At 36.5% G+C, this 17898-nt stretch overlaps 1 protein-coding gene across 1 annotated transcript in view; it reads right to left on the minus strand.

The window, feature by feature from the left end:
• Positions 1 to 271: 271 nt before the first annotated feature.
• The window catches only part of NEGR1 (neuronal growth regulator 1), an 844643-nt gene continuing 827016 nt past the window's right edge, over positions 272 to 17898 (minus strand). The window contains exon 7 of the mRNA XM_004763022.2: positions 272 to 4995. Coding sequence (XP_004763079.1) covers positions 4871 to 4995 — 125 coding nt within the window. The 3' untranslated portion in view covers positions 272 to 4870. The remainder of the gene's footprint in view (positions 4996 to 17898) is intronic.

The raw sequence follows: 17898 nt of genomic DNA on the forward strand, positions 1-17898 counted from the left end.
AACTCTCTGGTGGTTGGATCGAATGCCATTATCTTGAATGAATTATTCTTAGAAATTTTTCTCTTAACATTCTTAAATGTCTGCCTAACAGGCTAAAGCAAGTGATTATTTTCCAAACACCTGGATGTCATTTTGAAGTATCTGTGTTTTGACCTAACATGTTCAGAGACACAAGAGCTCTGCTTCATGTGCTACCTCTCAGGGTCTGAGACTGTATGTTTCTATTCCCATGCAATTGATAGCAGGACAGAAGTTACACAGGGAGAAGTGATAAACCAGTGGGAAAATCAGATGTTTATTAACGTGTTTTCATTTTGGGAGAAGAGATTAGTAGATATTGTTTTCCCAGAATAGTAATGACACCCATATTTCAAAAGAGCTTATTACACCAAGCATGGATATTTATCATGGTTTGTGGTTTTAATCTACCATACCATTCCTTTTCATTTGGTTGACCATTGTAGATGGACAGATTTGGAGAAGAGGGCTTAAATCATTCATTCGGGGTGTCTTTCACTTGGATTTTATAGCAGTCACAAACTAAGGGCTCTCAGCCAAATGGTGTTTTATTTGGGAAGCAGGGTGTTTTTAAGGAAGTCATATCCGAATGCCTTGTGGTGGAGTACGTCCTCTCCATTTTATACCCAGCTGTCTTACGAAATTATATTATATGCCTGAATCATAGAGGTATTTGAGTTTTTGGGTGCTTGACCTATAAAAACCAACAGGATTTTATCAGCAGTCTCTGTGGCTAACTTTTTTATATTTCGGCAGGTGAGAATCCTAAATAATGGATAGTTAAGTCTTTCCAGAAAATTGCTTCTTTAGGCTAGATGTAGTTCAACTTGTGAAACCTTCTGGGAATCAGCAACAGAGAAAAAGGCTACATTATGGAGCCCTTTGAAATTGTAGTATCTAATATTTTCACCTTGTATTGTTTTGGAGCACCTGAAAGATGTGAGTTTAGTATGGTGAATGCAGCAGAAAATAGAGAAGGGAATAACAGAAGTACGTTTAAATTATTATTTCTTCCTTTTTCTCTCAAACTAATAAAGCTTTTAAATGAGTCAAATACATATTTTAATTGATAAACTGACTTTATATTCACCTATTGGAAACAGTACAACATATTTTACATCAGATTATGAAATATGGATGTTTTACTAAAAGACAGGAAGGGCTTTTTCCAGTCTTTAAAGTAAATACATATTCAAAGGATCTTAAGGCATACCATTTATTCATATTCATATCTATTGAAATACTGTACATCCACATACTTCAATAAATAGTTAAAAACCTGACCTCTTTTTAAATCATTTCTGAATTTCAAAAAACAATTTTTATTGAAAAGATTAAATAGGTAACTTTTGGCTATCACAAAGCTAAGCACAATGGATAAATTAACAATTTTTCAGTAAATTTGATCAATATAGATGATTGGCTTTGATAAATTTCTCAGAGTTTTCTGAGTTCACACATTGGGGTATATATATATATATATATATATATATATATATATATATATATATACATGAAATTTCTTTTTTGTCCTGAATTACCTGGGTAATTTTCTTAGTTCTCCAGTCTACTTTCTAGATATAGCTTGAATGTTATGACTAAGCATTAATTTTTCACTTAAATTTTAAACACCCCCAAAAATGGATTTAAGTTTGACATTCTCTCTCGAATCTTTTAGTGTTTCCCAAAAAACACAATACTATAATTTGGGCAGTACTTTTCATTATATAATTGCTGCATAATAGGAACTTAATGGTGTCACAGGACTTATGTTTCGAATGGGATCATTGTAAAACGTAATTACACCACTGGCAGTTAAACCAAGAATGCAAATGAATTAAGTCAACTACCCTAATGTTCTGTTCTTCCCTCTCTCCCTTTCTCCCTCCCTCCCTTCCTTCCTTTTGTCCTTCCTTCCTCCATTTCCCCCCTCTCTCTTTATCACCACTCTTTTCTGTCTTTTTCTTTTCTTTCCACTCTCGTTCTTCAACTGCTTTTTATTTTTCTTTCCAAAAAAAACAAAAACAAAAACAAAACAAAACTAGGGGCAACAAAAGGAGTCCCACAAATGGAACTTGTGGAAATAAAACGCTGAAATGAATAGCTAAAAAATTGTTTTAGATCAAAAGATAAATCAATTTCATAAAACTGCTATTCTGAAATTGCAACAATCTTGTACAGTCAGGACTGATAAAATGGAATAATCAGACATTTCATATGTCTATAAATGTAAAATCATCTACTTGAACATTATATGCATACATTCACACAAAAAAGCAAATACTGTAGCCTTATTTGAACAATATTGAACTCATAAATACTCATGGTTTCACTCTGTTCAGGGGCCTAAGGACTAGGAATGCTGCTGTGATACAGAAAAACATAGTGAATACCTCCTCTATTTAAAATGTCACTCAAGAAATTCTCTTCTAACATAAAGGCAAATACATATAGCTACTGGGCTATGACTGTACTTCTGTCACATTCTATGGGAAAAACACCAGACTCCACAAATTCGGAATCATGACAACACTTTGAACTAATTATTTGGTTCATCCATAGTTTATACCTTGATTTACCTCACATTTACCCTACAAACCTTACAAAGAGGAGGTATCTTTAACTCTAGGAAAGCGGTCACTGTATAATATGCATTCTTGATCTGTTTCTTTCTCCCAAACAATGGTACTGATGGTTAACACTTTTGTGGTAGCACCACTATTTCTAGTAAGTAGATTATTATGGAGTGTGCCACTTTAAAGCTGCAATACAAAAACAATACATATATATATATATATATATATATATAGTTTACTCACCAATTCCACAAAGAATATTTTAAATAAGCAAATCAATAATAATCAAAATTAAAATGTCATGTGTGTTAAAAAAGTTTTTAATACATCAGTCAAAATAACATAATGAATTATTATAGTGAGCAAATTTAATAGCGTTATGCCGTATTATTGCCATTTTGTGGAAACACTGTATATTTATGTCTCCTCATTTAGGATTTGCTTTTTTCTAATTAAAATAGATTTATGGTGTACTTCAGGGCTAAGCTTTACTCGAAAAAAAATTCATGATTTTGAAGCCATTTCTTTTGGGGCAAAATATTAGATGTCTTAAGGATATACACACGCCATGAAATATCCTGTATCTAACTTTATTAGTAGCTTTTTTGTGATTAGTATGACTTGCAGAAGGGAACTATTTGTGGAAATCTGTCTCCGCAGTGAAACTGGTAATTTCGTCAAACTTGGAAAATGGCTTTCAAGACTAAGGTCGTTCTTTAGTAAAGAGTAAAACCATCAAAATACTCTTCTAACATAATACTTTAGAGTAACACTATTTTCATTTAAAGATGTAGTTTTCATTCTTTATGATAGAAACAAATATCCATGATAATTTAATAATTAATATAATCTTAAGATATTCTAATCACTGGTGTCTTGTCTTCATTAGATCACATCTTACAAATATCATGTAAGAAGAAATAAAGCATGGTAATTTTGGTGGTGTTGTTTGTTTTTTGGCCTTGCTTGTTTGAACTGACATGGCTACAGAGAAAGATTTTATTACAGAATTAGTTATTTCAGGGATTGATCTGCTGCATGCCAGCACAGAATATTTGATACAATGTATTTTGGAAATTTTTCTTGTATACAACATTCATTCCCAACTATCAAGTGAGTGATGTTTTCAGGTGGAAAATATGCAAAATGCCCCTGTCTGCAGGAGCACTGTATCTACCACACCCACTTACCTGCCTCAGAGCCAAATGAATCTGGTGTGCTCACCAACTCATGTAATCTTAGGTGATCAGACTTTGTGTTCTTTCAGACAAGCCATCTTAAAAATTTTGGCTTGGAATAGTGAAAGGAAAGGATGTAGTATTGTTAGGCAATTTCTCGAATGGACCGTGCTGTCATTTAGAAGGGAATTATTTCCCAAAGAGGATCCAACATTCAACTACAACTACAAGAATACATATTGTAATAAATTTACCTGCACTATATTAATTACATTATTTTCATTACACAACTGAGTTTATATGGGGCAAAATCCTCACACCCCATGGGTAAGGAGGGATGAGATTTTTAGAGTCTAACAGCTCCTTCGTTCTTGAGAGATAGGATATAGTCCGACTTTATCTTGTGGTTTATTTTGCTTTCAAATTGTAGGATTTGGTAAAACATGTTATTAGTCGGAGATGAAGAGAAAAATTATTTTATATGAAGGCACACCCATGCTGAACTTACAGGGAAGAGAAGCAGAGCTGCACAGCCAGTTATATTACAAGGCTCATTCCTGAAACCTGAATATCATGCGAGCAGAAAAATCTAGATATGTGTTAGTTATATTTTGAAGAAATGATCTGAAGGCAATATTATTTGCTTTTTTATCAAAAAAGAAAAAAATGCATCTTTGTAAATGTGGATTGACTCCTATTGAAACAGGGAAATGAATGCTTGTATTGCAGCCTTAAAGAATCACATATTCACTGCAATATTCGTTTTTGTAAACTACAGCCTGCAACCTAGCAGACCATGACTTTTGAAAAGTTGTAGATTACAAACATGAAATCACAATTAATATCCTCTAAAAGTAATTTCAGAGCTTTCACGTCTTAAAAAAAGGACAATGTGTACTGCTTCACAAGGTAATGTAGCTAATCAAAAAAAGAGTAGAATTAAAGTATTTACATAATGAGCAATTCTACAGAAGGCGATCATCCCCATGTAAGCACTGCTGATTATATCCCACGCTGCTTTTAACAAACTGTACCAGATTGGATCCAGCCATCAGCACTTTCAGAGAATCCTTAAAAGCCTTTTATGGGTCTTTAAATTTATTGTAGAATGGCATTCTTCAGGTAGAATATGCTGGTGAAAGAGGACAGTGTCAACACAAGGTACCAGCAGGAGAAAAGAACGTCAGCGCTCCCGGTAATTCCATACTGGGCTGTACTTGGAGCTGGAAAGAAATGGAAAAGATTAAATCAAAATCTAATTTGTGTCTTTCAGGATCTTAACAATAATCAAAAGGCAGCTGGCTGTACTGGGGAGAGCACTGGCATTGGAGTCAGACAGACTTAGCTTCACATCTGGTTCTGCTATAGGACAATGTGTGGCCTATTCAAGTAACGGCTCCGAGCTTCAGTTTTCTCAAGGGCAAGAGGGGAATAAGATAAGCCACCTGGCCGGGCTGCAGTGAGAATTGGAGATGAAGCACATACAGCCCACTGCACTGGGCTGGACACAGGCTAAGTGGTCACTAAACAACAGCTAACATTATTATTCCTTTTATACACATTGTAAATTTTTGGATTAGTGGATAATATGTAGTTCATGCATATATTTTTTAACATTTATTTTTGTTGGGATATATAATTGACCTATAACACTGTGTAAGTTTAAGGAGTACAACAGTGTTGATTTGCTATATTTGTGAATTGCAATACGATCACGAGTACCACCACAGCATCGGCTAACAACTCTATCACATCACATAATTATCATTTCTCTTCTGTGATGGAAACAATTAGAATCTAGTTTTGTAGCAACTTTGGAGGTTATAATCCAGACAGTATTGTTGTCTATAATCACTGTGCTGTGCGTTAGTTCTCCAGCAGCCATTTACCTACTAGTACTAAATTTGTACACTTAAACAACATCTCCCCGATTGCCCTCCCCAGACTCTGGTAACCACCATTTAGCTCTGTTTTCACAAGTTCAGCTTTTTTAGATGTCACATACGAGGGATAGCATACATATACACATACATATATTTGTGCATCTTTGTTATTGATCAAATACTGCACTGAATGTTAGAAAAACAAGAGATTCTCTCTTTCAAAATCTTTTTGTGGGGGGAGGTGGGGGATTAGGTGAAGAAAGATATTGAAGCAATTATAATATAATCCAAGGAGTATTAGATGTATAAACTGGAGTGACACAGAAAATTCTGTATCTAAATCTGCCTGGGCAAGGGAGGGATGATTTCACAGAGAGTTTGACTAAAGGGGACAGTCATTTGGGCAGAGGAAACAATTTATTCAAAGGTATGAAGAAAGAAGAGAGCATGGCCTATATTCTAGCAGATGAGTCTTGCAGGACCATGAAATTCGAGGCTTGGAGTTGAGGAAACTGAAACTAGAACTCTAGGCAGATAAAACATGACCCCAACTCTAAGGAAAAAGAATTTATTTTTTTATACTGAAGGAGATTTTAAAGAATTTGGAGCTGTTGAATCATATGATTACTTTTAAATTGGAAAGATCACAGTTTCATACATAGAGAAGATTATGTAGTACTTGGCCAAGCGTCAAGTTAAATTTTCACTAAGAGATTTCACCTAGAGATTCACCAAAGCTTGGAATATTTTGGGAATCTACTGAATGGATTCCACTTCATTTCACAAGAGGACAATTGCCTCTTGGAATGTGAATTACACCGTGTTCCAGAAATTGAATGTTACAGGCATGCTCAGCTTTGGTTGAGACCGATTCTCATTTACCATCATAAAAATAACAGTAATAATAAAACCCCCACCAACATACATTTAACTACCCTCCCTTAATAAAACCTGGATTTCAAACAACGTTACCTAATAGAAAATGAATCATGTAATAAAATAAATATACTACTTCACCCCCAAATCCATAACTCAATTTCAGGAGCAGTTTTAGTCACACAGAGTTTAAATTACCAGAAGATAGTTGTTAATGAAACTTTCACCAATGACTTTATTTCCATATTACAAGAAGAATAAATTGCGTTGTTTATATCTCTAAGAAATTATAGGGGATGAAAGATGCATTCATCTATGCAGAGGAAAGTTTCCTTGACGGTACACTTGGGTCCAGGTGAATGTAGTTCAACGACTGAGACTACTACTCTTTAGTAAACACAAAGTAAAATGCACTATTTAATGCTTCTATTCGCATCACAAAAGAGTTTTTAAAAAATGAGAAGATGGTGAAGAAAAGAAACCTATTGCTGAGCCCATAGCTTTTGAAGTCCTGTTATATAAGACGTCTAATTTAAAACCATGAAGCTCCTTAAATTATTTTCTCTTGTTCAAGACCTAGAAAGGTGTTTTGTTTTTTAAAACATAAATAAATATTTAATTGGTCTGTTACCTTCTCAATGACAGCTACTGAAGAGTTATTTTGCTGTTGTTTTTTTAAGAATCTTGAATGCAATAAAACCAGACTAATAGTAAAGGACTAATAATAAGCAAAGCATATAAAATGATTCCATAAATAAGAAATAGATCTTAAAAGCCAGGCATACAAAGCAAAGATAAAATTTTTATTATCATGACAAATTAAATAGTACAGTAAGTGGGTAAAGTAGAAAGAACCATGAAAACTCCTTATCCATCCTTTAAAGGGCATTTTTGAGGCAATCTCTCCTGAATCCCCTCCCCCTCTTCCAGCAAGCTGAGCAGATAACCCTATTGTGTCATTAGACCACCCATGTTTATTTCTTTTTATAGAACTATCATACTACATTGCAAATATTCATATACATCTCTATTTATCCCACTAGACTGTGAGCCCTCCTAGGTCCTGTTTTATTTATCTTTGTGTTTCCATGCACTGAGAGTGGCAAAGTAGATGCTCAAGAAATGTCTCTTGAATGAATGATTCCATTAAACAAATGAAATGATCAGAGTTAAAAGGAGTATTTCTCTTTTACAAAATGAAATCTCCTCTGAAGCAAGTCACTTGCATATAGGCCAGAGAATCTACAATACATCATCTTTCAGTTATTTAGAAATACTAATTGAATTAGGTGCCAGCCACTGGGAATATATACTACCTAATAAGATAGGGATGGTCCTTTTGTTTCTTAATTCCATATACTCCACCTCTTCCCCCAGTGCACCTTTATCTTCTACTCAGCCTCCTATTGTCTTAGACATGAGAAAGATATGTCAGTAATATATTTAAAATTAAATAATGCTTTTTAACTATATCTTTTTCCCATTGTACTCCTTAGTTGTTTGTAGATGCAATACTCCATTAGTCCCAAAATAAAATAGGAACCTGTTGCTGCATCATTAGACTGCAATTATTATAGGAAATGGACTGTAGAATAGCTATTGATAATTAGGAAGCCAAAAAGCAAAGAGTAAAGTCAGTCAAGGGAATTTTTGGTCAGATAACTAATGCTAAGTCATGTATCATGATTTATTCTCCTTAAGTATATATTGAGCATCTTTCATGTGCTGGAGATGGAACATGGGCTCGGTAAATAAAACTCAATCTCCTCTCTTAGGAAAGTTTTGTTATAGTTGGAGGTATAAATAAAAAGGCATGTATGGAACGTTAGGATATATATAATTGTAAGGATAATGAACAAACATGGGAGGGCTTCCTAAGGAGTAATGACAGGTAAGTAGTCCAGACAGCAGATACAAATACAAGTATTTTTTAAGAAATGCAATGATATACACATGTTAGTACATATATATCTCACTTTATAAAATGGGGGCATAGTAGTCCTTTTACTTGGGATATCCTATTATTATATAACCTTAGTCTGATTATATAACCTTGACTGATATTTATTATGGATTTGTAGTGTGTGTGACTTGTTAAAGGTACTAAAGTTAGGGGTCTCAGTACTATTGGTCCAGTTGTTTGGCATGTTGCATCTCAATCAGCTATTTAAGAAATTATAGAAAAATGTTAAGAATTCAAGAAAATAATAGCTCACTATTAGATATTAGCTTGAAGACTCAGTTCAAATATCATACACTTTAAAAAGAGAAAGGTTTTTATAAAGTCCCACATGCCATAGTAGTTTGGCATATTTGATATCGTGTTTACATATCCATCACATCATGTTTACATACCTGTCTTTCCCCACTCGGCCAAGAGTATCTTCAAACCAAGATTCTTTATATATGTCTTTTATCACTGTTATAGAATACAGAGTCTGGTACTTGGTAAGTGTTCAATAAATATTTATTGAGTGATGATAAGTTTCTTATCCATTTCCCAATCTGACAATAAGCACATAAAGCGACACAATAACTTGACTTCTTTTTTCAGAAGAATATTGTCTTTCATCACTGTTTTACCATCTTTCTTCTCTCCATGCTTTTAGACTTATGACCTTCTAAGACCTGTATAGAGTCAGTGTACCTCCCTTCAGCACTTGAGCAAGAAGACAGATCATAAGGCCAATTATAAGGGAGAAGAGCAGGCATCAAACTTCGTAGCACCATCCTCTTGCAGCAAACGAAAGGAAGTTTAGATGAACCTATACCCCTCAGATATAGTCCTGGATTTCTTAGGAGACAGGCAGTGGTGCCTCTGGCATGGTCAGATCTGTTGTATATTCTCTGTCATGTTTTTTGCTGCGTCTGAATATCATACTGCTACTCATCCTAAAGAAAATTAGGAGGGCGAGGGCATATGATCAGTGGTTTAGTGGAGCTATGGTGAGAATTTGGATTTGATTCAAAATCTCCATAGGAGAATTCTGAGGAGAGGAGTCCAGCTGACATTTTTAAATGGTCACCTGGCTATTCAATAGAAAATAGATCATACTAGTGGAGGCAAGAGGAGAAGCCTGTGTTAATCACAGACCATCAAGTGTCTCCATTACCTACTGCAACGAAAGCCAAAGCACTATAGCTCAGCACCCAGGGACCTCTGTTATCTGGTTCTAGACAACTAATCTAGATTCATACATACTCTCACCTCTACTCACACAGGCCATTTTCTGAACACATAGGGTATTTTCTTTACTCCTTGTCATTTGCACAATGGCGGAATGGCTTTCCTTCTTGTTCTTCTTTATCTACCAAGGTCCTACTCATCCTTAGATATCTAAAATACCATTTACTCCACGAGGCCCCCCTAATCTCTTTAAGAAATTTTAGTCCTCCAGGGTGCCTGGGTGGCTCAGTTGGTTGAGCAGCTGCCTTCGCCTCCGGTCATGATCCCGGACTTCCAGGATCGAGTCCCACTTCGGGCTCCCAGATCCTTGGGGAGTCTGCTTCTCCCTCTGACCTTCTCCTCTCTCATGCTCTCACTCATTCTCTCTCAAATAAGTAAATAAAATCTTTAAAAAAAAAAAAAAGAATTTTTAGTCCTCCATTTATATCTGACTTCAGAAATAGTTTCTTTTTAACTTATAATAAGTTATGTATTTCTCTTCCACCGGACTATAGGCATGTTGAAGTTATGGAATATTCATCTTTATAACGTGTGCATCCAAACCTTATATCAAATGTGTTCAACAGACTTCAGTTGAAATAAATGTGGGAAGATATTCCTAAATATTCATTTGTCTAATTCAAAACAACTTCGATAAAATCCCCTATTTCAACAGCTGTTCCTATGATTCCTTGCTCTGAAGACAAAGTATGTGAGAGGAAAACTGTTCTGTGTTTCTTTCCTACTCTCTGTTTAATTGTCTTTGGTCTTAAGGAGAAGAATGTAGAAAGGATAAGAGGTTTGAATTGAGAAGAAAAGGACAAAGAAAAAAAAGGAGGAAGAAAACAAAAGGGTGAAGAATTTGAAAGAGTTGAGAGAGAGAGAGAATACATGGCCTTCGAGTATTGTGTTCGATGTTTTTATGTTCACCATTTAATTCTTTGGTGTCTCTTGTAGGTAAGAATTTAAGACAACAGAAAAAGTGGATTGTTATCCTATTCACTTTCTTAGTAAAGCTTAAGGTATTCTAGTTTTTAAATATGCATAAGCCGGGGACTGTGGATCCAGATGACGATGATGTTGGTTTGAAGTCTAGTTCCACGTCTTTCTAGCTGGACTAACCTAGACACATTTCTTAACTGTGCTTAGTTCAGTATCTTCATCTGCAAATGAGGATTGGTGTATCTCAGAAGCTATCATAAAGGTAAACTGTGTCGCTACTTTTGAAATACCCAATACAGCATCTGCCACAGGATGTGCACTCCTCGAGTACTATCTCATTCCCTCACTTATTAGGCCAATTCAGTGTGTGCTGTGTGCTAGGCATTCTCTGAGTCATTCTCTGAGCAAAAGAGGAATTGCTCCTGCCCCCATAAAGCTTACTTCTTAGCTTGAGATGTTTCCCATGGAACAAGAATATTTGACCCAACTCTTAATCTATACTTGATTAAATAGTGTTTCTCTGGTCTTACAAACTTGTCTATCTTGCAAACATATTTATTCTCTTCATTATCTTGGCTTCTTTTGAAGGACCTTTATTAATGCTATTTGCTGCTCGATAATTGTCCAGTCTCCTCTGGTTTGAAGAATCCTTGAGGCCAGGGAGTATGACCCCATTCTCCCCACACACCCCCATGATACATGGAATTTAGAGTGTGGTTTCATGGCTCATCTAGTGTTGAGTTTGTTTTTTCTGGGGCTCTCAGGCCGGGAGCGGAAGTGCCTGGGCTAGGTGTGGAGTCCAGGCCGTTGGGATCAGGCTGGGAGCGGAAGTGCCTGGGCTAGGTGTGGAGTCCAGGCCGTTGGGAACTCTCCCACTTGTCAACAGGAAGATCCAATCTGGGTTTTAACACACATCTTACATCTTGTCTAATTATGATTATCACTCCCAATTACTTACAGCTGCTGCATATTATTTTCAGTCTTGGCAGTTTTCCCTTGTATTGCTCCAGTTTTTATTTTTAGGCAAAAGCAAATGTAACTGTGAAATATTTAGTTTTGGTATAATACCAATTACTTGCCTAGGCAATTTCTTTAAATTACTCAAGTTTAACTAAACTAGCTTTGAGTCGTATTTTTAAAATTCTTGCTGAAATCTTAGGTAGAGTTACTTTAGTTACATTAACTCTGCTTCCGTAAGAAAAAGCTGGCCTCAACTTACATTTTATTGAGAAAACCTGTACCTGGGAAGTGAATGATTTACACCTAAATTAGATTTCTTATAAAAGAGAGTGACTAATGTGGATTCAAAATAGACTGCACATTAGTTTACTGAGAAATTATGCAGCATTGATTCTATCTAAAAAGACAGTGCAACTCTGTTTCATTACATACTGTGGGAGGCGTTAGCTCAAAAGATATTTTAATCTTCTCGTTAGCGATACCCACCCCTTAACACCATCAGCAGGTGGAGTGGATATCTAGATTCAGATCACACCCAGATTTTTTGCATCATTTAATTCTGCCTAAATTCTGGGGGGAGATTAGGGGAGGAAAGGGTACTAGAATGGGTTATGTTTTACCACTAAATGTACAACTTTGGGTTGTGGTGTCCGGAAGAAGCAGACAAGTCTCAGCACAGGTGACATCACCTCCTTATTGCTTTTTGTGTTATTTCTTGTGCAATCAAGGAGCCCAGGTTGGTCCTAAGGTGGGATGCGCTGTGTTAAGGACACAGCACAGACAAACCCTGTCTTCTCATGTACCATCTCACTCCAGTGGCATAGTAATTTCCAGAGGTAGGCTTTTTTGGCTGGCTATCAATGCTCCTGTACTGTAGACCCTTTAAGATATTCTTCCCTGAGGCTCTAGGTTTGGGAATGCCTGAGTAGCATAGTGATGATGTGGTAGGGCTAATGATGTTTAACAAAAGAATCTAGATTTTTATTTTTATTTTTTTTTTTTAAGATTTTATTTATTTATTTGACAGAGAGAAATCACAAGTAGATGGAGAGGCAGGCAGAGAGAGAGAGGGAAGCAGGCTCCCTGCTGAGCAGAGAGCCCGATGTGGGGCTCGATCCCAGGACCCTGGGATCATGACCCCAGCCGAAGGCAGTGGCTTAACCCACTGAGCCACCCAGGCGCCCCAGAATCTAGATTTTTAGACTCCTTTTTACTCAATACACCTTTATTGTACTATAGACTGTTTTCCTAGACTACAGAGAGGTAAACATAACATGGTGTACTTTTCATGCCATTCTTGGTCTGGCAGGGTAAGGTTTCATTGATGAGCCTCTAGCAAAGCCAGCTTCACTTGTTATTTAGGGAGAGAAAGTAGGAGTCAGTAAATAGCTTTGAATTCTTGTCTATCCGCTTTCTTTTATATCTTATTTAGAAAAAAAAAAAACAGTCTAACAAGTGTGCATTGGCATACTTTTCTTTTTTTCAAAATCAAGGCCCAAGGTTATAGAAAATCTATATTTAGATACTTATTCTCACATTTTAGATCTTTATTTTTTCATTTGATCAAACACTGAATGCCTATCTTCAGGAAGTTCCAACATCTTCTACAGACAAGAGCCTTCACAAACAAGAAAATGTCAAACAGCTGTTTTCACAGAAAGTATCTTTATTTTATATTATAAACAATGAGGAGAATGGCTAGAGAAGTCACACGATTCCTTTCTCTCTCTGACTCATGGCATTTCCTACCAGCTTATTCCTAGCAACTCCGAAGCGATCTCTCTGGTGGACCACCATCCTTGAATCCTTTTCTGCTTGATGAATGGCCATTTGCCAAAGTTCAGAGTCTACAATCCTATGTACTCAGCATCAACGACATTAGGAATTTTAAACATATGTTTGTTTTTGTTATTACCCATATTCAGAAATCTGCCTATTTGTAGGTAAATACTTTTACTTGCAAATAGCCAGATGAAACTCTCCAAGACTATTACCTCTAATTTGAGTTAAAGAGAATAAGTAAGCAATCACCCAAATAGAAACAAACTCTGCACCCTTTTTTCTGTCCTTCATAGTCATTGAAAAAAGTTTCAGAGCCTGAATTGTTCATCAATATCTTCTAAATGTGTGGATCTTTTGCTTGTTTGTTTACTCCATTTTTAGCAGATCAGAAGTGATTTACATGAACCTATAATAGCTCTGGTTTGAAGTGTGTTGCCTAGAGAGGTAATTTTGTATAGCCCTAAATGCTTCTTTGAACTTGGGCAAAGCCTAGTTATTTATTCTTGGTTGGTTTGAAAACAGGTTTCTATATAAGTATCATTACATATTTTGGAGTGCGTGTGTGTGTATATGTGTGTGGGAGTATGTATATGTGTTTCCAAAGCTGGCTTTGTTCTGTGAAATTTATATACAAACATACAATACAAATCGCCTTGGCTACATAGATTTTCGTTTGGGCCTTTAAGGCATCATTTAGCTGAAGAAAAGAGGGTTTTACAGAAGTAAAAATAGAAACCCAGCTGTGTTCTTAAGGTCACTAATAGTCACTGCCATCAGCTGTATCATCAATGTGACATTGCTAGTGTGGTAAAAAGTGGGAGAAATTGCAAAACCGGTAAACATTTTTTGCAACTTGAATGAGTTTTTAAGATTTTATATGTGTGGATATGTGGGTGTAAAATTATTTAACTTTTTATGTAAGTGGTTAAATCTGGAGCTTTAATGATTGGATTCTCTTATTTTTTCAGTTTTATTTTTTTCCTCTTTTGTGTTTGGAATATAATCTTAAAGTAGCTTCTTTTGTTATTCTACAACATGACTCTTTCAGCATTAAGGATCAAGAATTTCATAAGGTTTGATTATCTTTTTCATTCTTTGGAATATTACATTTACCTTCCAATTTTTTTCCTCAGCTTTTCAAATGCAATAAAGGTCAGTGATTATCTGGCCCCGTAGTTCTGATTTACTTAAATTGTTCCACTTGTTATGCTCCAGATTGATTTTCAGTTATTCTCAATGATTCTCTAATCATTACCATTATATTTCGGCTATTTAAGAAACCTTATTAAATCCAAACGACTTTGTATAGAATTCAAGACCCTTTCCTGAAACTTTCCCGAAGCTACCTTTCCAGTCCTACCCTGGCTGCTGTCTGCCATGGGCTGCGCTGGTCACACTAAGCGGGAAGGGCTCCTTGCGGCTTTGTACATTTGCTCATGCTCTTCCTTCATCTGGGATGGCTTTCTGCATCTCTACATGTTAGAACAGTGCCCATATGTCAGTGCCCAGCTCAAATGCAACTCAATCAACTTTTAGAAGAAATTCAAGCTGGTTTTGAAATCTGAAATGAGGGGTGCGTGGATGGCTCAGTCAGTTACGTGTCTGCCTTTGGCTCAGGTCATGATCCCAGGGTGCTGGGATAGAGTCCCACATTGGGCTCCTTGCTCAGCAAGGAGCCTGCGTCTCTCTCTGCCTCTGCCTGCCACTCTGCCTGCTTGTGCTCTTTCTCTCTCTGACAAATAAATAAATAAATAAAATCTTTAAAAAAAAAAAAAAGAAAATTCACTCATTACACAAGTAATGCTTGAGTATTTACAGATACTCACTGAGCACATAACTATATTTGCTATACCGTTCTGTGTGCTAGACTACAGTCTCAGTATATAACTCCTCTAAGCAGATCACAGTGCTCTGACCAAACTGCACTCTAACTCCCCCAGCTTGCAGTCCATATTTCTTCTACTCGGAATCCCCTACCAAATTTCTAGTCTCAGTCTCACATGATTTCACTTCTCCTTAAGGACTTAGTTCCAAGGTTACTTCTGTGATAACATACTTGGTCCTTTGAACCCTTACTTGCTCCCTCCCTCGAGGCTCAACTGCTATTCCAAGTCCTAGCTCACTGCCTTGTTCTCTCACTTACCTCCTTGCCTAAACTGCCAGTTCCTAAAGCACAGGGACCTTGATTTTTTCATCTTTCTTTACTTCTCTTTTCCCCTTCCCCAGTGACTGGCACAATGACCACGCATAATAAGGGCTTAATGAATAACTGCTCTTTTTATCTCCGCAAGAGATACATTTGCAAAATGTATTTGTTTCACACACCTTTTGTATCTTGCCTTCCATCCTCTCGCTGCCTTTTTACTTTGGCTGCTGCTATGACAACCAGCTGCATGCAGGGCAAACAATTCTGAGATACATTCCACATGGCCCCTCACAGGGTTCCCAGTGGGATGGAGCTTAGTGACCCATAGCAGGGACCAGCTCAATAACACATTCTTGGACAGGCTTCCCCTCTTTCTCTGTTTAACTTGTTCCAGTCTCCTACCAGTGTTCCTTGAAATTCCTTTCCAAAATAATCACCTGTAAGTGAGCAACTCATTTTGGGAGGATTCACACAAAGATAACACTCTTGTATGAAGAAGAGAACAACAGGTTATAAATACCATGTCTGGGGGGCGGTACTTTCATATGCCCCACCCAAGTATATAGTGCTCCGTGCATAGAAGGTGTACAATAAATTAGTTTTGGATAATTAAATCGATTGAAAGTAATTATCCTATCTTTTTGCCTCCACTCTTCCTGGGTTCCTGGGTCTTGATAATTCCATAGCATCACTTTTGTGAGGTCTGCATTAATTACATTTTTAGCAGGCACATACCCATAATAATGTAAAGGGGGTCTTAAAATCTTAATTAAATCTGATTTTTTTCCTCATAGATTTTATCCTAGGAATATTACCCACTGTTTTACACTATTATCATTTTGGTTTCTGCTACACCAGCAACATTGCCTAATGAAAGTTCTGTCTCCTATTGTATTTCTTAAATATTTAAAAGCACCCATGGTTCTTATATTTTTATTATGATTTTAACTATAAAATACTGCTCTCCCTACAACCTTGAAATGCTCTTTTTTTCAAAGCTCCAGCCTGCCTTACATTTTCTGCCTAAGGTGATCCAACTTGTAAGATGGGAAAACGGGAAATACAGCTCCTATGAAAGGAACTTGGGGACATGCATGCAAAAGTCAGATGTTAGGGTATTTTAGTCCAAAGGATGGTCCCACAAAGGATGAAAAGAAAAAAAGACCAGTACACTTGCATAGTGATCCTAGCACTGGACACACTACACAATCTGGATTCATATTGATTTTTAGGATGTTTAGTAACTTCCTTCTCCCAAAATAGAATATATGGCTCATAATTTTTCTGGACACCAGAAAAAGTATTTTAAAAAGAGCAGTGGGAATGTTTTAAAGTGTTACTTCAGAATCCCTTACCTCTGCCTCATTTTATGGATATTATAGATTTAGCCACTTACATTATTTCTCAAAAGAGTTTTTGACCAAATAGAAATACGGCTTCCTAGGACTGCATTAGTGAGTTTTTCAGTCTATCAGCTGATAATTTTTTAAAAGATTCATTGTTATTTATTTGAGAGAGAGCTAGCGCGCATGCGTGAGCTAGGGGAGGGGCAGAGGGAAAGGATCTTCAAGCAGATTCCTTGCTGAGTGCAGTCAGCCCTGGGGCTGGATCCTGTGACTCAGAGATCATGACCTGAACTGAAACCAAGAGCCCCATGCTAAGCTAAAGACTGAGCCCTCCAGGAGCCCCAATCAGCTGATAATTTTTTTTTTAAGATTTTATTTATTAATTTGACAGAGAGAAATCACAAGTAGACGGAGAGAGAGGGAAGCAGAGAGCCCGATGCGGGACTCGATCCCAGGACTCTGAGATCATGACCTGAGCAGAAGGCAGCGGCTTAACCCACTGAGCCACCCAGGAGCCCCTCAGCTGATAATTTTATATTCACAGTTCTTCGATCACATATCACGAGGAGAAGGGTTGTTATTTCAGTAGACAAAATTTAGTTCATTAGAGATGCCTCTACTTTGGCACTATTTTCTACTATCCTTAACCAAAATATTTATGTTTAACCCTCAAGCTGGAAAATTAATCTTAGGTGAGTCAGAAAATGAGTAACTTAGGAATAACTGGCTTTTATAACAGTAATCACATTCTTTATGCAACGAATACTATGGGCACTACTATGGGTTAGGCATCGTGGTTAGTGCTGAATATACAAAGATGAACAAAATCTAATTGTTGGCTTTAATGTCAAGTAGAAACAAAAAAGTAGGAACATTTTAATGTCAAGTAGAAACAAAACTATCTAGAAGAAAAGGGTTAATTTTCACTAAGTCATATATTATTAGAATTCTAGGGATAAAAGAAACTTTGAGAGGTTCTATTCTCTGTTGTCAATGTATAATCAAATCAGAAATCTAGTTAGAGA

The sequence above is a fragment of the Mustela putorius genome, unplaced genomic scaffold, assembly GCF_011764305.1.
Source record: "Mustela putorius furo isolate JIRA1106 unplaced genomic scaffold, ASM1176430v1.1 tig00003853_pilon_pilon_pilon, whole genome shotgun sequence".
Lineage (NCBI taxonomy): Eukaryota > Metazoa > Chordata > Mammalia > Carnivora > Mustelidae > Mustela > Mustela putorius.